The 22,218-nt window shown below is 34.2% G+C and overlaps 2 protein-coding genes across 2 annotated transcripts in view; both read right to left on the bottom strand.

Annotated features, from left to right (window-relative positions):
* LOC124440645 (eukaryotic translation initiation factor 2 subunit 1-like) overlaps nt 1–1,442 on the bottom strand; it is a 118,619-nt gene extending 117,177 nt beyond the window's left edge. The window contains exon 1 of the mRNA XM_046991068.1: nt 1,122–1,442. The gene's annotated coding sequence lies outside the window, so the exon portion shown is untranslated. The remainder of the gene's footprint in view (nt 1–1,121) is intronic.
* Nucleotides 1–21,509, bottom strand: part of LOC124440785 (ribonucleoside-diphosphate reductase small chain-like) — a 79,592-nt gene extending 58,083 nt beyond the window's left edge. Inside the window, 7 exon segments of the mRNA XM_046991223.1 lie at nt 15,953–16,042; nt 16,912–17,055; nt 17,133–17,294; nt 17,296–17,580; nt 18,602–18,688; nt 20,623–20,817; nt 21,420–21,509. Coding sequence (XP_046847179.1) covers nt 15,995–16,042; nt 16,912–17,055; nt 17,133–17,294; nt 17,296–17,580; nt 18,602–18,688; nt 20,623–20,625 — 729 coding nt within the window. The 5' untranslated portion in view covers nt 20,626–20,817; nt 21,420–21,509 and the 3' untranslated portion in view covers nt 15,953–15,994.
* Nucleotides 21,510–22,218: the final 709 nt, after the last annotated feature.

The following is a 22,218-nucleotide window of genomic DNA, read 5'->3' as shown; positions in this document are numbered from 1 at the left end:
TGATATGAGGATCACATGGTGGTAGTACAAAGATAATGTGGTGATGGTTTGAGGATTATATGGTATGATATGAGGATCACATGGTGGTAGTACAAAGATAATGTGGTGATGGTTTGAGGATTATATGGTATGATATAAGGATCACATGGTGGTAGTACAAAGATAATGTGGTGATGGTTTGAGGTTGATATGGTATGATATAAGGAACACATGGTGGTAGTACAAAGATAATGTGGTGATTGAGGATTATATGGTATGATATGAGGATCACATGGTGGTAGTACAAAGATAATGTGGTGATTGAGGATTATATGGTATGATATGAGGATCACATGGTGGTAGTACAAAGATAATGTGGTGATTGAGGATTATATGGTATGATATGAGGATCACATGGTGGTAGTACAAAGATGATGTGGTGATGGTTTGAGGATGATATGGTATGATATGAGGATCACATGGTGGTAGTACAAAAATGATGTGGTGATGGTTTGAGTATGATATGGTATGATATAAGGATCACATGGTGGTAGTACAAAGATGATGTGGTGATGGTTTGAGGATGATATGGTATGATATGAGGATCACATGGTGGTAGTACAAAGATGATGTGGTGATGGTTTGAGGATGATATGGTATGATATGAGGATCACATGGTGGTAGTACAAAGATGATGTGGTGATGGTTTGAGGATGATATGGTATGATATAAGGATCACATGGTGGTAGTACAAAGATGGTATAAAGATGATAACAAGATGTTAAGGACATAATATGCACATGGAATAAAATGATACAGAAATTGATAACAGAAAGTTCGAGGGATGGTACTTTATACTTAGAACAAATGTACCTTTCTTGTTCATAATGACTTCTTTAATGGTTTTGATTGAAGTTTCCAAAGCTTTTAAACCTTTATCTCCATTCATTGTTGTCGTTTTGACAACATAGGTTGGTGGTGAAATATGATTTATCTTAAAGAACAAGACAATTTATTCGTAAATAATCGCTGTGCTCTGTACAATCTTAACTTTAATTTTACAAACAATATTTCCTAAACATACATACAAGAACATACAGAAAATAAACATTTGAACATATTTATTCACACTTGACACAAACCTTATGAGATCAAGCACAGAATGAATGTATTGCTTCTACTTTTTCTTCGTTTGGTTCAGTTTTTTTCACGTTAACATTTCCAAGTTTAACACAAATAACTAAAATATTCCCCAAAATGGCGGTTAAAATTTTTGTCATAAGACATGAACAACGAAATGCCACAGAGTGGATAACGTTTTATTTACAATAAACAGAGAAAGACAAAGAAAATAAACTCAAAGTTTCGAAATTTCAAAATATTCATGCTCGCTTGCGTCAAAAGTTCACAAAGATGGCAAAAAGTTCATATTACATCTAATTTTTAAGATCGGAAGTTAACGGATTAATTCGGACATTTCCGGAAAACCTTGGAATTTTTGAATACTCTCGGAAATATTCGGAAAACATCGGATTATCTTAAAATCGTCGTTGTTTTGAAAGAACTGTCCAGCTATGAAGATTTTCTTTTCATTGAACTATGATTTATCTATACATTCTTTATGAAAATGATGAAAATATAAAAATGCATAATATTTAGAAAAGTTCACAAAAGTTCACAAACTTTTAATGTTCATGAAGAGAGCACAAAGTTCACAAATCTGTGAACTTTGTTCACGATCTGGCAGCACTGAGTCTAGCACATTGCTAAAAGAGCATTTAACATAACATTTCTTGACTAAAAGAAATATAACTGCATTTATAATAAGCAGAGAATGTAGACTCCACAATTGTAAAGTTTTCTGAAAGTTCACTTTTTAATTATAAATGTAAAGGCATGGCAGTAGGATTCACAAGAACATTTCAACCCTCTGACCTTTGTTGGCTTGCCAGCATAATGAGAAGAACTGACAAAATAAACACAAAGTAGTTTGCTAAGCTATTGTTGATGAATGATCAAGGTTAAAAATATGTTTAAGTAAAAGCACATAAAGAAATAAACTGAATGTATAAAACAAACTTTTTTATTACAGGCATGTTTCGGCAAACTTATGCCATCATCAGTGTAAATGAATGTGTTACAAAATGTGATAGCTACTTAAATATATAAATAGAGATAAACGACTCACAGTTAACTGAGATGAGGATAGTAAAACTATAAAACATATAAGGTGAAGGGTTATTTCTAAATATAAAGGTTCTGATAAATTGAGCCAAAGTTGATTTAAAGCTCTTCTGGTATATAAGGCGAACAATTGGATTCTTCCATACCGCTCTCTTGAATGGGAGTAGCAGTAACATTTCCCATTTCCACGGTAACTTCACCAATACTTTCTTGAAAGTTTTCCTCACCATTGTTTTCCTCATTTTCTGAGCTTCTCAAGTTGGTCGAACTTTTATTAGGCTTGTTATCCATGGCTATGTTTGTATAAAATCAAGATAAGAAGTCTTTATTTACGGAAATTTTCCATACAATACACTACTTTAAAAGTTAATCGATAATGTTATAAAATTTGATTTCAATCTTACAGACAACCAAAGTATTTCATACACGATCGTGTAACAAGTATAGGAAAGAGGGATTCTGAGACAAGTGGTGCCTTTAATTCGTTGCATTTGACAGCAACTATTAACAGACGCAAATATAATCAAACATTTTTCTGGCCGAGTGAGCGCCTAGTTATATGAAATAAGTATTTTTGTAACATTCCCAAGAATCGTAAAATAAATAAAGCGGCGTAGAAAATTGCATGCAAGTATGAACATAGCCCCCAACAGAAGTGAGAATAGGTTCAAATAGACAATTGAATATCCCTATCTTATGTCGTGAGGGCTTGAGCGCAAAATTTTGGAGTTAAATTTGGGATAATTTTCAACTTTACAAAAGGTATGAAACAAGATTAAAGCATGGCAGCTAAAATTAATGAACATTCGATACATTCTGCATAAGGTCAAAATTCAGCAATTTAAAAATTTACATGATGTTGAATTGTATTGAACATAACGTCAGAAAAGCCTAAACTAGCTTGTACTACCCATTAGAAATCCAAACCATGCAATTTTGTATAAATTCACTAACAACCCTAAAATGCAATAAGTATAAAGCTAAACTACTCTTTGAAAATTGAAAAAAACCCGCAATTTTGTACAAATTCAGTAAGTATACTAATAATAAACCAAAACATATCTTGTAACTTTAGCTAAATAAAGAGTAACAAAATTTAGCTCGAGTAAAAGTATGAGTTCTCTTGTAAACAAAGTACCTGTTCTTGAGAAACCACAAATAAGAAAAAAAGGAATGAAAAATTGCTTTTATTCCTTGAGTAACTCATACACTTGTGGTCTTGTGCAAACTAACAAGGTTATTCCTTGAGTAACTCATACACTTGTGGTCTTGTGCGAACTAACAAGGTATCAAGTATGTGAAGTATATGGGGGAGTCAAGAAGTATATGACACAATTCAGTAGAAAACAGCCAAAAGCGCGCATGATCTATTGTCTAGTGGTATAAGTGGTCACGGCCAGGTGGTTATCGTATAAAATATTGCATCGTATTATATTTTGCATGTGTTCATGCATGGACAACAATGCAAAATATATATTGTGCTGTTTCTTGCCGCCTTTCAAAGTCAGTTGAGACAACTAAAGACGACATTTTTGTTTGAGAAATTAAATACCGGCATTCAGGAGCATTCTGCCTCTGAAATTTTAGGAAAAATTGCTTTATTAAATCACAATGAAGGTAATATTGTTCAACATCCAGCGGCGTCAAGTCAAAGAACAAACTGAAAGATTGTATCGACTTAAATGGTACGAGATGGTTAATAAAATTTAGTATCATTGCAAAAATCTATCATCGGTTATAAGCGAAAAGCTGACAGAGAAGCCCATTGAAAATAACTGCAGTGTCTCACAAATTTCTCCCATCGTCGACCCAAACAAGATGAAGGATACCGGTTACTTATGCGGAAGGTTTTGTCAACAACATCACGACAAAGTAAACTTTCAAGCTAAAATTTTGTTGCTTTTTGTTAAAGGTAGCGTATCTACGTCTATGTAATCTGAAAATAAAGTTGTTTACTTGCATTTGAATGAAGCAAATGCTAATGTTCAATGTGCGATAGGCTTTGGTAAAGTTGGCAAAGATGCTTACATAGACTGCGGTCAAGCATATGTTGTAGTTGCTTCTCACTGCAGCTTTTGTCATGTCAAAATACTGGATACTTTTCTATTAAAAATTTTCAACAATATTTATCTGAATCATCTGATACTTGGGAACATACTTCACTAAAGTTGGCTTAATATTTCATGAAATAATTCACAAAGTTTTTTGTAATTAGTTCAATTCCAAAGACTCGTGAAATAAAACACTTTCATTTTGTTCATTCAAATGTACTTGGTATGATTGTAATATAATTGATACTATTGATTTGTATTTGCACCCGTTTTCTAAACAGGAAGTTTGCAATAGTTTTGGAACGAGAATTTGGCACATTTCCTTTTAGCACATTTCATTTTCCATATGTAAGATTTATAATGGCAAAGCTCGGCAAAGACCTAATACTATAAAATAAGACAAGTGCATCTGTGAATGTTGCTTCTTTGCACAATAAACATCAGCATTTGCTTGTTTCAAATACACATAAACAACTTTATTTTCATATTTAATGAACATAGAAACGTGATTCTCAACGAAAATCAACAAATTTTTATCAAAACCTTCGACAATGACAAGCGAAATTTCGTCCAATTTTTGAAACGTAGTGCGGATGTTTTTAATAAGTTTGTTCGCCAGCATTTTGTCGTTTGCCGATGGCAGCCATTGCAATGTTATAGCACAATTCATACCATCGACACTAATACTATCTTTCCGTTTATTCTTTGCCACAGGTTGTTAAACAACGTCAACTTTTCGTTAGTTGTCCATATCATGTCTAAAGCAGTTTTTTCCGAAATTTTTAGACGTAGAACACTCCCGAACCTCCGTATTCAAAAGCACTGGTGTCTTCAAGAGTCTTTATTGACTTGAAAGGCGACAAAATACGGCATATCACCGACTTTAGCTTTGTTTATGCCACATAAAAATGTATTGTGGCTGCAGATTATGCGCATATCAACAAGATTACTTAGTCACGTGAGCTTCGAGTTATGCTTCGGAAAATTTTACAACTGGTCAAGGAAAAATTTCACAACTGTTATGGCATTTTCATTATCCGTCAAATAGTTTATGCTGAATATATAACCCAACTTTAGCTCAATGGCAAATAAACGAGAAATTTCTAACATTCTGTATGATACACCATGTATAATAATAATAAACTTAAATTATTAGTGAGATAATTTAACGATGGTGGAGCAAAACATGAAAGTTATAAACGACACTGAAATTAGTGAATGTAAATCGTAACTCTCACACCAACCTCTTTTACTGAAGCCAAGATAGCCACGAAGGTAAAAATGTACAAATCAAGTTGAAAGTCTCGTTTGCACGCTATGAAAATTTAGATAGATCTGAGACAATAAGAATCCCTTGCCTCTGTGTTAGTGGTCCTCTTCTTCGGCACGTTCGCACGTTCTGTAAACTTCACAAACAACAGAAAGGAGTTTTCCCAAACCTACCAATCAAAATCTCGAGGAATTATTGAACCAATGAAAATCCTAACATGGGGTCGAACGAATGATGACATCATATATACGAAATGGGCAGCCCGCTAGGCTTTGTACGACGTCTTGATCGTTTAATTCATTTGTACAATCAAGGCAAATGTAAACAAAGTGCTTGAATTACTATTTAGTCACATGACTTTTAGGCGGGAAAATGAATAACAATGAAGTAAAGGCAGGTAGTTTCCTTTTAAGGTGCGGGGGACCCTTGAATGATAACTTTTTGATTTTTCGACTCGGGCAACGAAACGAAATACATAGGCGATACGATACGATACGATACATCATTGTTTCATAAAACTAGCCATATTTTCCTTTGTTACAAATGCTACAAATTTTCTTTATGTTACAATTGTTTACAAATGCTTTATGATTATGTCGACATTGCGAATGGAGAAAACTATTGTTTTGTGAGGTTTTGTACTTTTTAATACAGTGAACGTCATGATACACTTCCGCCTTTGAAATTTCAAATATTCTCGATTTCATTTGATGATATATAAAGTTAGAAAGGAGTATTAGAATTTTCAACGAACTTCACTGACTGTATAAGTTCTGATAAACGGCAAAGGTGAACGTCGAGATTAAGTTAACATGAAATTTAAACTCAGGGTCAGACAATGGAAAGCGACAAACTATAGCATCGACAGTCATGATTCATAACCAATTTTGATAAGATATTTTGAATCTTGTATCAATTATGATTCAAGTGACTTTTAACTTAAAATTTCAAGGAAAATTTTCGCCGTAGGAATTTGTTAGCAATATGAAATTTAATGATCTCAATATCCTTTCTAAACATGCTTTCATTTCAACGACTTGACATTTACAATAGTTTCACAATGACAACTGTCCTATTCAACACAAACTACATATTCAGAGCTGCAGTTTAACCCGAACAGGGGACCTTCAAAAACTGCCTCGCGAAATACTGACAATGAAATATCTATTTCGGATCGTCAATAGAAAATAATTGATGTTTGTAATGTATAGGGTTTGAATGGTGTTTGAAGTTAGACTAATTGTTGTTCAAGACAACTGCAGGTAGTGTATGATAAAAATAAAACACAGTAAGTTTTAAAACAAACCACAATCATTTTTGCTTCATCTTTTTATTCATCATCAGGATTATCATCATCACCATCAACTTCTGCATTTTGACGTTCAAGTTTTTCTTATTCCTTTGCAAAGTCTGCTTCATCCATATTTGTGAGAACCTTTGGCTGAACAGATAAAAATGATAATCAATAATAGAAATTTATAGCTTAAATTTATCATTTGAAATCAACAAATTTCTTGCATGAATGCAAAGTCTTGGCAATAGGATTTACAAGTACATTTGAACCTCTAACCTTGATTGGCATGTATCTGACATAATGAGAAGAACTGACAAAATAAACACAAAAGTGGATTGCTAAGCTCTTGGTCAGTAATGATCAAGGTTAAAAATCTGTGGGTAAAGTGAAGGTTTGAATCAACAATCGACTTGTAATGTGCAAATCACACAATGACTTGCAAGGATGGTATGGGAAGGTACGTGGATAATACAGTGATTGCATGAGGATGGTATATAGTGATGGTACTAGGATGATATGGTATGATATGAGGATCACATGGTGGTAGTACAAAGATGATGTGGTGATGGTTTGAGGATTATTTGGTATGATATGAGGATCACATGGTGGTAGTACAAAGATAATGTGGTGATGGTTTGAGGATTATATGGTATGATATGAGGATCACATGGTGGTAGTACAAAGATAATGTGGTGATGGTTTGAGGATTATATGGTATGATATGAGGATCACATGGTGGTAGTACAAAGATAATGTGGTGATGGTTTGAGGATGATATGGTATGATATGAGGATCACATGGTGGTAGTACAAAGAAGATGTGGTAATGGTTTGAGGATGATATGGTATGATATGAGGTTCAGATGGTGGTAGTACAAAGATGATGTGGTGATGGTTTGAGGATGATATGGTATGATATGAGGATCACATGGTGGTAGTACAAAGATAATGTGGTGATGGTTTGAGGATGATATGGTATGATATGAGGTTCACATGGTGGTAGTACAAAGATGATGTGGTGATGGTTTGAGGATGATATGGTATGATATGAGGTTCACATGGTGGTAGTACAAAGATGATGTGGTGATGGTTTGAGGATGATATGGTATGATATGAGGATCCCATGGTGGTAGTACAAAAATGGTATGAAGATGATAACAAGGTGTTAAGGCCATAATATGCACATGGAATAAAACGATACAGAGATTGATAACAGAAAGTTTGAGGACGTTACTTTATACTTAAAACAAATGTACCTTTCTTGTTCATAATGACTTCTTCAATGGTTTTGATTGAAGTTTCCAAAGCTTTTAAACCTTCTTCTCAATTCATTGTTGTCGTTTTGACAACATAGGTTGGTGGTGAAATGGGATTTATCTTAAAGAACAAGACAATTTATTCGTAAATAATCGCTGTGCTCTGTACAATCTTAACTTTAATTTTACAAACAAAATTTCCTAAACATACATACAAAAACATACAGAAAAGAAACATTTGAACATATTTATTCATACTTGACACAAACCTTATGAGATCAAGCACAGAATGAATGTATTGCTTCTACTTTTTCTTCGTTTGGTTCAGTTTTTTTCACGTTAACATTTCCAAGTTTAACACAAATAGCTAAAATACTCCTCAAAATGGCGGCTAAAATTGTTGTCATAAAGCACGAACAACGAAATGCCACAGAGTGGATAACGTTTTATTTACAATAAGCAGAGAAAGACAAAGAAAATAAACTCATTTTTAGTTCATTTTCAAAGTTTCCAAGTCAGTTTTCATAAATTCAAAAATATAATGTTCATTCTCAGTTGTTTGTTGACTAGTTCACAGTCCTCTGACCGAGCGCAATGAATAATTATCATTGCTAAATGTTTAAAATTCTATATGATAAATTACAATAGACAGAACATTGAATATCAATCTAATAATAGAGCACACAAAGCAAAGAAATGCTAGGCAACCAAATTAATCAAAATATTGATATTTAAAATTATCGTTTGCTACACTCAACAAGATATAAATTATTATTGCTATAATAATTATCATTGCTAAATGTTTAAAATTCTATATGATCAATTAAAATAGACAGAACATTGATTGTCAATCTAATAATAGAGCACACAAAGGAAAGAAATGCTAGGCAACCAAATGAATCAAAATATTGATATTTAAAATTATCGTTTGCTACACCCAAAAATATCTTTTTCCTAAAATAAAAATACAGAGAAAAGCCCAAAGCTCTCAAAAAAATCCAAGATTTTTGGTTTCGATTTCAAAAGTTCGTAAAATTGTTTGCTTTGAAAGTAAGAACATATTCAATATTTAAGATCATTGACTTGTAATAAACTATTGAATAAGTCCAACTAAACAAGAGATAAATGCAACACTCAACAAGATAGAAATAAATTAAATAGTCCATTCAAATATTCTGCATGTGTATGACAGTGTACAATATCTTCTCTCTGTTTTTAACAGTAACCAGAATTTACCATCATTATTTGGCTTGTTTTGTAATCAACTACTTAGGAACACTTCAAGAGAAAACGATGAACGATTACATCGAAAATTATCATTCCACTCAAAGTTAATAATGACATAAATAGAAAAATAAATATATCTTTACATACAAAAATTTAAGGAAAGTTATTAAATAGCTACATTAATTAATTGTCAATAAGTTACACAAGATGTAAACAAATATGTCCTTGAAAGTTTCCGTTTTTGAAACAAGATGCGTTTTCAAGTGCTTACATTTTACACTATTATATAGTGAATGGTTATTTTTACGATAGTATATTGAATGGTTCTTTGTATACTTGAGACAGTTTTAAACTTAGATAAATTCCTTGCTATCTTTTGTTTTAAATGCATTCGGCTCATGTAAAATGCAACGTTTGAAAAACGGACCTGAAAATTGGCAACTAATACATTCTGATTTACATTTCTTCTTGTGTTGACTGAACATTCAATACAAAATCATCCCACGCTTCCATCGAATATCCATATTCTCTTATCAAATCCAAGACATGAAGTAAAAAATTGAATTCCTCCACGAGAGTCTCCTGTATGGGACGACATCTTCTACCATTTTCTATTCCTGCCGTCACTTCTTCAAGATTATGGTGAACAATTTGTTCACCATTGCTTACTTCATGTTCCCCATGTTCCAACCCTCTCTTTTTGTTGGATTTCTTGCAAAGCTTGCGACCCATGTCTATGCTGGTATAAAATGAAGTTAAAAAGTCTTTATTCACGGAACTTTTCCCTGCGAGAATTTAAAAGTTAATTGATAATGTTTAAAATTTGATTTTAATCTTACTGACAACCAAAGTATTGATACACGATCGCGTAAGAAGTATAGGAAAGAGGGATTCTGAGACTATTAGCGCGGGTAGTGTTTTAATTCGTTGTGCTATTTGGCAATTATTAAAACTAGAAGTTGCTATCGCAAGGGGGGGAGTGCTGCCCCGACCCCTTGTCCGGAAAAAAATTTTGCAGGGTTCAGCCGTGGTCACAGCCATTGGAATCACCTCCGTGTACAGCATTCTAGGTGGTTTCATACATACGTTATGATTGGGTGATTAGAATGATAGACAAAGAAATTTTACAAGCGTGTCTCTTTAACTTTTAGCTTTGCGTAGTCAAGGTTTATTTCGCCATGTTTAGAGTTTTCTTTCTATCTGAAGGCCTGTTTACACGTTCCGATTTGTCAGATCCGATTGTTTCGGCTCCGTTTTTTGATTGCTTGTTCAGACGGTCAGATAGTTTTGTTGATATTTAGATACGTTTAGATTTTTATAATCTTGAGAGCAGCCATTTGTGTTGTTCAGTTATTTATCGATATATTTGCGTACTTTTCTTCTTGTTTCCAAGTCTTTTTCAAACATATATAATTTGGCTAGTCAGCTTCCTCTGATCTTGTCGGTCAGATGAGAATAGAACAAGTTCTATTTCTATCCTCTTTTTTAGATTGACGGATCCGACTGTCGGAGACTAACTTTATATGTGCTCACACGATCCGTTTTTAGGATCTGACAAAACCGGATCCGACAAATCGGATCGAGTGAACGGGCCTTTCAAACGTGCCATACCTTATTTGGTATACATGCAAACAAAGGCACGCGTTCTGAAAGTCGACAATTGATTTCCGGCAAAAAATAGCTCCCGTGCTTTTCATCTTATTTCATCTCACGTTTCAAACAATTTTAAAGATAAATTCATTACCATTTGATTGTGATTGTGAGCTCCCCCTCATTCTGTTAAGCACGTCGCACAATGGTGAACTTGCCGCGCGTACTTGTTATTCGTGACAAGTGTGATCGACAAAATTTCCTTGTGTGCGCGGAAGTTTTGAACAACATTTGCCATTTGTGACAGATCAAACGCGTTTGATATTTGACTCATCTCTCACGAATGACAAGTACGCACGGCAAGTTCACCAGTGTACGGCGGGCTTAACAGACAGACACAAATGTTCGCTTTTGCACGTAACTCTCCCAAGAAAATAACGTTTATACAAAATCTATTTTTATGATTTAATATTATACCTTGATGAAAAAATGTCACACAGGCGCGGTATAAGGTTGATATAAACTTTAAAGTTTAATTATTCTATTCGATTTGATTAACCATTAATTTTTTAGGAAAAAAAATGCACCTGAAATAAGGACAAACAAAATTTAGGTAGAGTAAAAAGTTTATGCATTACAAAATGTGTTTCGAACATGTTTTAAACTAATAAATAAGTCAGAGTTACCTGTTCTCCTGAAACCAAGTGAACCACTAAAAGGAAAGTGTAGGAATTAAAAATTATTTCAATTCGTTGAGTATCTTGCTGGTTTTTAAGTACCTTACTCGTGCCGCTTTATACTAAGGGGTAATAATACACAACTACCACACAATAATAACCCTCCATCATTTACATCGGAGTCTAAAACCAATCAGAATGCGTTTCTTTCATAATAATCATGCGACAAATCTTCTGCAAACCTGCACATTTTTCTCATGATATTAATATGATTGAAGTTCCTGAAACAGCAACTTAAATCGCCATAAACGGCGACTAAAAAAACGTGATAAAATATCAAAAATTTTTTTTGATATTGTCATTTAATTGCCAAAATGAAGTCATCTTGAATGAAAATTTAGGAATTTAAAATGGCGGCTTCAATATGTGTTCAATTACATAATCCAGAAACTATTAAATTTGATGAAAAGTTGGCTGAGGAAGTGCGTAAGTTTCCATGCTTATATGACAAAACATATAAGGATTATAAAGACAAGTTTGTCGTTCCAAATTTGGCAGAAAAGTGGCAGAAATATGGCAGAAAATCTGAATCTATTGGAAGGTAAAACAATGTAAACTAAATATAGGTGTGCTTGAGTTGCGGATTTCAAAATTGTAGAGACTGCGGATGTAGAGACTGCAGTCTGCTATAAAATATACAGCTTTCAATTTATCAAAATTTTTCTTTATTTATGTCCACTCTAAAACTAACACTAATTAGATTTTTTTTATGTCAAAATTCAGCAAAAAAAAGATATTCAGCAAGCGAAGAAATAACTTTAAAAAAGTAAATAAAACTGGAACATCTCTGTCAGCTGTTGTTTCCTCTAAAACAAAATTGGAGGACTATAATTTTCTACAGTGGTTAGTACCATACATAAAGGCTGGAGCAACAAAAACTAATTTGTCAGTATAAACTACCAGCAGCAGCTAGACAAGTAATTGTAGTTTGTTAACCAATGATGAAATTGAGCAAGTCAGCTTACTAAATGAAGACAATGACTGTCAACAAATAAAGCCAGATGAAGTATTTGATGATAAGATTACTGATATATCTGATACAACTGGACATAACGAAACGTTATTATTAAAAAACCTTTTATCTTTCTTTATTTTATAATTGTGATGGCTTTTTAAAAGTCTTATGATGGGCTATTATGTTCATATTGAAAATTCGCTTTCCGCCTGGCAAATCTCAGGCCACGATTTTGAATAAACGCTACAATAACGGAGCACTCGAAGCGTTCAGGAAATTCCAGCGTCTTGAACTCAAGCTTGGAAGAGCCAAACTCGACCTAGAGTTCCTTATAACGTGTAAGAAACGCTCAATAATACCACAATTCCTATGGTTTAAAGTTGCTCATCGCAGAATGCGATCTTCTAGCGCCTATCGACAATGTCAATATAAGTTGTTACAAGAAGAAATAAACACAAAGCCCGCTCGGATACGAGTACTGTCATCACAAGCTACGACCGCACATTCCAGACTGAATATATGCTTGTATTTAAAACCTCGTGTATATAATTTATCTCAAATAATCTGAAGATGTCTTAAGTTAAAGACGAAACGTTATTAATAAATCTTTCTTCATTTTACTATTGTGATGGCTTTTTTAAAAGTCTTATGTTGGGCTATTATGTTCATATTGAAAATTCGCTTTCCGCTTGGCGCGATTGTCATATTTTAGGTATACACATACACAAAACGAACGCAAGTCATGATCATCTTAGAAACGTTGGAAACTTTGTAAACTATATAAGATATGATTATTGTTTATGAATCTACAACAACCAGTAAATGGTTTGTGACCTTAACAATATTTTGGTGTATGCTCAATATATGACATAAAATTTACAACTTCACTTGACAATATTTAGGTGTATGCTCAATATATGACATAAAATTTACAACCTCCTCATTCCGCCGATTCCGTGCTGGGAATATCTGGGAATATCTAATTCCGTTCACAAAACGAAAGTGATTTCCTTGAAACTATTGCTTGCATTTGTGTCGAAAGAATAATATGCGATGAATTTGAGAAACACTGCCACTTTTGTCGATGTTGACATAATAATTTTTAAAGCTGTATATTTTTTACTGTTGACACCAAAGACAATAAGAAAAATTTATACAAATTAATGAAAAAATTCGCCACAATATGGTAATGTGCATTTTTGAGTTCAGCCAATATTTATTACAGTTGTGGTGTTTACTCGTTTTTTCGCCAATAGCAACAAGTTTTTATGTCGACGTTACCGAAATACATAAATATATACAACATGTTCTTGGTACAACAAATGGAATAGATAAAATTGATTGACTCTATAAATTACAATTGTTCATTTATCCAGTTCCTAATTGATTTATCATTGACTTCTGCAGCAGCCACTGTTTCTTGATATGGCCAATGGGGGACTCTCATTTTTTCTTGTTTCACAGCAAGATATCTTTTAAAGTGTTGTGGACTATAAATGTGAATGAACATGTTATCAAAGATTAGTCTGAAAATCTTTCAAACATTTTTAAACGAGACAAAAGTTAAAGAATTGAACCAATTTTCTAAAAGAATGTTTGAATTTTGTTTAAGAACCAGAAGTCCTGTGTTAAGGACGTCAAGGCCCTTTAACAAGAATGTGTAAAAAACCACTGATCTAATATAGGATTGGATGACACATTTAATATAAAACTAGTCAAACAATTACATTAATATTTGCGACTTTAAGCCTTTCTGTGATTCTGATCATACAAATTTTCCTATCGTGATGATAGAAGAATGTGGCAGTTTAGCAAAGCATTCTTAAAATAAAAAATTTAATAATTTTATATAAATTAAATGCAGTAAACTATAGCATTTTAATCAGAGGCAAAAAGAATGACATTAAGTTAAAATGTTGAAAACTATGTACAACAGCACTGACTAAACAAGATCAGCCATGCATAATGATTTTGAATGCCAAGTTAGTTTTTTATTAGACTCGAATACAACTGCAAAAACACAACGGTAATGAACCACCACATGAAAACATGTTTTACTCTGCTATTCTATACAAAAAGTTCTTTTAGATGGGTCTTTCAAAGGCAGTATAACCTTCCATAACTGCTGTGCTACCTCAGTTTGATTATACATGTACAAAACTAAAACTGTGTTATTAACATTTTGAGAAATTGAAATATTTTGAACGTTGCTTGCAGTATGTGTGTATATATAAATATTTTAATGGTCGTATGATGGAATTTCTATGGTGTACTTACAAAACAACACATCTTTTCTGGAAGAGCTAAAGTAACATATTCCTAATATAACAGAAGACAACCTAACCAAAAACTGGGTCAAGTGTAAAATGCATTGTAACGTAGAATGACAATGTCAGGTTGATGTACTGCATTGACATACAAATTACAATGTCTGTAATTACAAGTGAGATGTATTGGGAAAGAAATAATGCAAAATGTGCGTTCTTAATTATACAAAAATTATGATGTACAATACTGGATGATTAGAACTTAAATGAATGAAGATAATAATGCAAAAGACTTTACAAAACATCCGCATAAAAGAACTATTCATTCTAACATATCAAAAAAATTTGTTTGGTCGTTTGAATGGATGAGTGAATTTGAGCTGTGGATGTAAGTCAATGTTTTAAAGTTTGAAACACTTACTGTAAAGGTTCTTTAGTACCGTAAAAACATACTAAAACGATGAGCAAGTTGTCAGCACCATTTTTTTAAGGGCTTAAAAAGATTTAAGTCGCCATTTTCCATTTTGAAGATGATAGTTCAAGCAGTTGATTGCATCAAATTTCGAACTGATTTCGAGATGAACTGCGATCGACTCATTTAGTTTGTATTTAATTTACAGTGAATAAAACTTCACCGTATTCAGAACAACTTTGTGTTTCAAAGAAATTGTTTTCCCTTTCGAATTTGAGAATCGAGTTCAATGTTAACATCTACATGTCGATTCAATGCGTAATCCAGCCTATATTAAGATCAATGGTGAAGACTCGCTTTTACACTAATGCGCATGCGTTAGTCATTGGTATTGAATACTGCACGGCTCACCACAAGCATTATGCGTGTAAAAGAGAATAAATGTAAGGAAATTACTTACACGAATTAAAATAATTTTAAATCAAACCAAAAAAATTAAAAAGTAAACATAAAGAAAATAAAAAAAAAATAAAAAAGGTAAAAGTTGTAAAACAAATATGTAATGAAATAGAAAAGTTTTTTTAATAAAATAATAACACATTAGAAAATTTATAAAATTCTAAAAAAATATTGTACATTTGGCAAAATTTTTTCAAAAATACATTTGTGCAAATTAAAATAAAATAGATAGAATTTCTCTTTAAAAAATAGAAACATTCAAGGCGACATACCTCATGTTCAAGCAAGAAGAATCAGCTTCTGAATGATCGGATTTAATTCTTCAAACCAGTTTTATTGTGTAGAATCGCTCCAATAAAAACCTGGCGTGAAACCGAAAAAAGAAGCTTATTGGCCTGTGACAACCAATCAAATTCATGCATAACAATAAACCAATAGACAACCAGCTGGTGGCACGACATGTAAGCGTAATTTTGTATTTGTGGACGACAATGCAAAGTCTATATTGTGCTGTTTCTTTTCGCCTTTCAAAGTCAGTTGAGACAACTAAAGACACTACTTCTTTTCAGAAATCAAGTACGGACGTTCAGGAGTATTCTGCCTCTAAAATTTTAGAAAAGACTGCTTTATTTTAGCAGTAATATCGTCGTGAAACTAAAAGGTGACGTTGTTCAACATCCAACAGCTTCAAGTCGAAGTACAAACTGAAAGATTGTATCGACTTGGATTTTACAAGATGGTTAGTAAAACTTAGTATTTTTGCAAAATCTGTCATCAGTCACTAACGAAAAGCTGACAGGCAAGCCCATTGAAAATAACTTCACTATGTCTCACAAATTTCTCCCAACGTCGATCGATACATTGAGAAAGAATTACCGGTTACTTATGCCATATGCGAAAGGTTTTGTCATTGTGATTTTGATTGCTTACTTGATCAAGCAAGCAAGCAAAATCACAATGAAGTCCCTGAAACATTGTTATATTTATAACCAATCAAAACAGACGATAAAATAAAACCAACCAATCAAAACAGATGATAAAATAAAACCAACCAATCAAAACAGATGATAAAATAAAACTAACCAATCAAAACAGATGATAAAATAAAACCAACCAATCAAAACAGTTGATAAAAGAAAAGCAACCAATCAAAACAGATGATAAAATAAACCAACCAATCAAAACAGATGATAAAAGAAAACCAACCAATCAAAACACACATCGGCATTACCTCGTCTCGACTTATAAGTTCGTTTGAAAACGTAAGTCCAGGCATCAAATTTCGTTTTTTCAACCAGAAAATTGAAGCAAAAGATCCAGAGAAAAATATTCCTTCAACAGCAGCAAATGCTACGATTCGTTCACCAAAAGAAGCCTGTATTGGAATAATGTCATATCTGAGCCTTTATCGAAGTAATGTTGACTGCTGACCAGTTAAATCACATGACTTACCTTATCAGGATTGATCCAGTCAAGTGCCCAGTCTGCCTTCTTTTTCACTCATGGTAGATGTTCAATAGCATTAAATAACCTTTCTCGTTCACTTGGCTCTTTGATGTAGGTGTCTATCAACAGGCTGTACATTTCAGAATGAATGAATGTTACAGAAGCTAGATGTTTTTACGGCTTTCAAATAGCAATAAAAACATCTAGCTTCTGTAACCTGCATTTCTTGCATGAAGTACAGGTTACAGAAGCTCGATGTTTTTCGTTCGACCATGTTTTCGTTCACAATGCCATCACTGGCAGGGAAAATTCTCTGAAATCCCTCAAGTTCCTCTCTGTCTTTCATCAAACTTTCAAAGTTCACTCCGTCTGGAGGGACTGGTAACGAGTTTTTAACATCTTCCACATCGTATCTTCCACTTTCGAAATTTTCTTTTCCTTCTTGATCGTCCAACTGTCGAAAGATAGACAATAAATAGTTGGGTGAACGAAATTTCATCATAAAGACTAAAGTCAGTTCGGGAAAGTAAAACGACAAAACGATAAATATGATGTTGCAATTATAATTTCATTGAAAAGAACTCGTAAAATGACGGTGAGTTTAATCAGAACTCTGCATTCTCAAGGTTTGTGGAGGAAATGACGTCACTTTTGCATAATGAGAATTTCTGCATACGTGTTTCATTCAAATTACAAATTTGCAGCAACTCATTACGCAACGTGAGGTCACTTTCTCCATAAATTGGACATCACACAACTTTAATATGTTGAGAATGCAAAGAGATATGACAAAACAGTTTTACAAAGTCCACTGTCATTTTAAAAGCTCCTTTTAATGAAACTATAATTTTAAAAGCTAATTTTTTCCTTTACACTGGTCCTTAACGTCTGTCAACTAGAAGTCTAGAACGAATAGAAATGACTTCATAAAAGCAGATTCACCCCAAGAATACTAACATACAGTAGACAATTTCCGGGGTTTTTTTATGCAAGCGAGCACTCATGCAAGTGTCAGAAGCGTGCACCCCCCGGATTATTATTTGGCTCACAGAAGATTCTAACGAAACACTATTCGGTGAGGAGAGAAAAACTGTCCAGGTAGGGGAGAAAAACTGTCCAGGGTGGGGAGAAAAAACTGTCCAGAGAGGGGAAGAAAACTGTCCAGGGGAGAGAGAAAAAACTGTCCAGGGAGGAGAGAAAAACTGTCCAGGGAGAGGAGAAAAATTGTCCAAGGGGGAGAGAAAAAACTGTCCAAGTAGGGTAGAAAAACTGTCCATGGAGGGAAACTACCTCTCGGTTTAGTTTTGTGGTAAATCACTGAAATATTTGCACATGCACAAAAATCACTGATGATAACTTTCTCTATGTTAAAATTTTGTGATTTTACCGCAATAAACTCTGACGAGTGTTGGAAGTTTAGAAACACGTGAAACACAAAATTGAAAATTCTGTTTCAAGTTTTACAATGAACTTACTTCGTTCGATAACAAAGATATTTTTCGTCGTGAATTGTTGTCGTTCAATTTCACCGTAATGTAACGCAACTGTTCACTCTTTGGTATCTAAGATATTGCAGAGAAACGAGCAAACAAGACAGAGACACAACACCAAATCAAACAACAACAAAACTTGAACGTTTAAAACAAACTAAAACACGAACAAGACATAAACATGACGATAACTGGGTGAGGAATATTTCTTCCCGCTCATTAGACGAAACTGAAACGCGACTACTATCTTACGGACTAAAACATTCCATAACACCTAAACGAATCCCGACTGAGACGATAGTATCAAGTGTCGAGGCTGTCCTAGCGTATCAAAGAGACTTGTCAGAGACAACCAAAGACGAGATCAGAAGCAGGATAGCCTCCAACTATATACTAGTGTCTTTTGATGTGAAATCACTGTTCACCAGTATTCCACTTAATCTGGCACTTACTTGTACAAAAACCCTCATTACAAACACCACGGACGTACTGCCATTACCGACAGAAGACATTATGGAGCTACTGGAGCTCTGCCTCACCTCGACTTACTTCCAATACAAAGGAACACACTACAAACAATTACATGGCACGGCAATGGGCTCGCCCGTTTCTGTTGTAGTTGCTGAAATTGTAATGCAATCTATAGAGGAACGGGCGCTCACGACTTACAAACATGCACTACCTTTTTGGTTTCGCTACGTAGATGACACAATCACAGCACTACGTGCAGACGACATTGATGACTTTCATACTCACATCAACAATCAGAACAGCCACATACAATTTACCAAAGATGTCGAAGAAAACGGAACTCTTCCTTTTCTCGACTGTTTGGTAAAACATGACAATCAAAAACTACGAACAACAGTTTATCGCAAGCCAACACATACTGACCGACTACTAGACCAATCATCTTACAGCCCTACATCACACAAAGCCACCACAATCAGAACATTAACAAGACGTGCACAAATCATATGTGATTCACCGGACGCTCTACAAAACGAAAACAACTGTCTTAAACGTGTTTTTGACAAAAACAACTATAACTCTGACTTTATCAAACGCAACACTTACAAACACAACCAACCCAACGAAACGAACAACTTAGTGACAACAGCGACGATACCTTACATCAAAGGTACGTCTGAGACTATCTCGCGTATCTTACGACCATACAACATACGTGTCGCACATAAACCAATCACAACGTTACGACAAGTACTAACGAAAATAAAGGACAAAGAACAACCCAACGAACGACAAGGTGCAGTTTACAAAATAAACTTCTCCGACTGCCACGCCTCCTATATCGGGGAAACTGGCAGGAACTTAAACATAAGACTTACTGCACACAAACGAGCTACTAAGAAACAAGACAAAACTAATCACATTGCCGAACATTACCGAATGACAAAGCACAACATTGACTGGGACTCGGCAAAATTCATTACTTACAGTACTGACTATAGACAACGGCTTACATTAGAAAGTTGGTATACCAACTTGGAACAAACCCCCCTGAACAAATCACAGCAATTACTGGCACCTTACAAACGACTTATTCACAATACAAACAAACGATCAACTAAAAACATTACACTTCACACTAATTCACAATGACAATACAGATTTCCTGTACACACAATACAATGACGTAAGAACCAGATAACAAATACGGCTAACCTGACGTTTACTCCTCATTTGACTCTGAAAATGACTACCGCTAAGGTTGTCGAAACGTCAGTCAACAACAACAAAAACAGTCTTTCTCAGGACTATACCAACCTGGACGATCATCATTTACAAACATGTAACGATACTCCCGGGTTCAAACCATTTACTTTATTAAGATATGAAACTTCGTTTATACTGATCAGCGTTAACAATTAGATCATATATCTGTCTCAGCCTCCCCCCCCCCATCTCGTCTGCGTTCTTACTATCCAACTTCCCACACTATGTATCTCTATCATGGAGTTTTGATTAATTCATAAATTCCTCACCATTTCGTATTCCTTTCGTTCATCACGGCAAAGACTATCCCATGGTTCTTTGAGGCACGTCAACACGTGATCAATTTCGTCATCAAACAGATCTTCGTATGGCGGATCCAAGTGTTTCTTTATATTTTCTCTGACGTTGGACGAAACGTTGATATCACAGACGCTCCCTGGAGCTAAGAATCTTTCGTATATCCACTAAAATATAATGAAATTAGGCTCATCATATCTTCATACAAAATAACAAACCTGTTATATCAATCAAAATCCCAAAAATATTCCCAGTTCACATTCTATATCCCCTAAAATCCCATAAAACATTCACAGTGTACAATTTATACCTCCAAAATCCTTCAACACATTCACAGTTCACATTTGTATCCCCCAAAATCCACAAACACATTCACAGTTCACATTTTATATCCTCCAAAATCCCCAAACACATTCACAGTTCACATTTTATATCCTCCAAAATCCCCAAACACATTCACAGTTCACATTTGTATCCCCAAAATCCCCAAACACATTCACAGTTCACATTTTATATCCTCCAAAATCCCCAAACACATTCACAGTTCACATTTTATATCTCCATAATCCCCAAACACGTTCATAGTTCACATTTAACACTCCCCAAAATCCCCAAACAAATTCACAGTTCATAATTTATATCCCCAAAATTCCCCAAACACATTCACAGTTCACAATCTAGCCTACTTTTATTTAAACATCAATTTAGAGTTTGAACTTTGAAAACGTTAAAGCTAACAAAGCTTTCTAAAGATGTTAAAAATCTTCACCTTGGCCTTGAAAATCACAGTTTCAGAACAGAAGGGACCACTTTCGAAACAAGCGGAATAGTCTCGCGTCGCTTACCAGAAAGACAGGCAGTTGGACCAGAACTAAACGGACAAAATTGAAAAAGTAAGAGAAAATTAATCATAACCCTGAAGACAAGAATCATAGGAAAAGATCCTGTTCAAAAATCAAAACAAGATATTATAGACTGCAAGAAAATCGACTTTTGAAAGAAGGATTAAAACGTGGATACCAACTTGGAACAAACCCCCCTGAACAGATCACAGCAATTACCGGCACCTTACAAACGACTTATTCACAATACAAACAAACGATCAACTAAAAACATTACAATACACAATTGACACCTACACATTACAACTAAAAACATCACACCTAAATCACACATCACAACTAAAAACATTACACTTCACACTAATTCACAATGACAATACACAATTGACACCCACACATTACAACTAAAAAATCGCACCTAAATCACACATCACAACTAAAAACATTACACTTCACACTAATTCTCAACGACAATACACAATTGACACCCACATTTCCTGTACACACAATGCAATGACGTAAGAACCAGATAACAATTACGGCTAACCTGACGTTTACTCCTCATTTGACTCTGAAGATGACTACCGCTAAGGTTGTCGAAACGTCAGTCAACAACAACAAGTCCTTCTCAAGACTATACCAACCTGGACGATCTATATTTACAAACATGTAACGATACTCCCGGGTTCAAACCATTTACTTAAAGGATTAAAATGTTAAAACATG

Source organism: Xenia sp. Carnegie-2017, unplaced genomic scaffold (genome assembly GCF_021976095.1).
Source record: "Xenia sp. Carnegie-2017 unplaced genomic scaffold, XeniaSp_v1 HiC_scaffold_1, whole genome shotgun sequence".
Lineage (NCBI taxonomy): Eukaryota > Metazoa > Cnidaria > Anthozoa > Malacalcyonacea > Xeniidae > Xenia > Xenia sp. Carnegie-2017.
The sequence above is the reverse complement of the archived record's forward strand: the minus strand, read 5'-3'. Positions and strand labels throughout refer to the sequence as shown.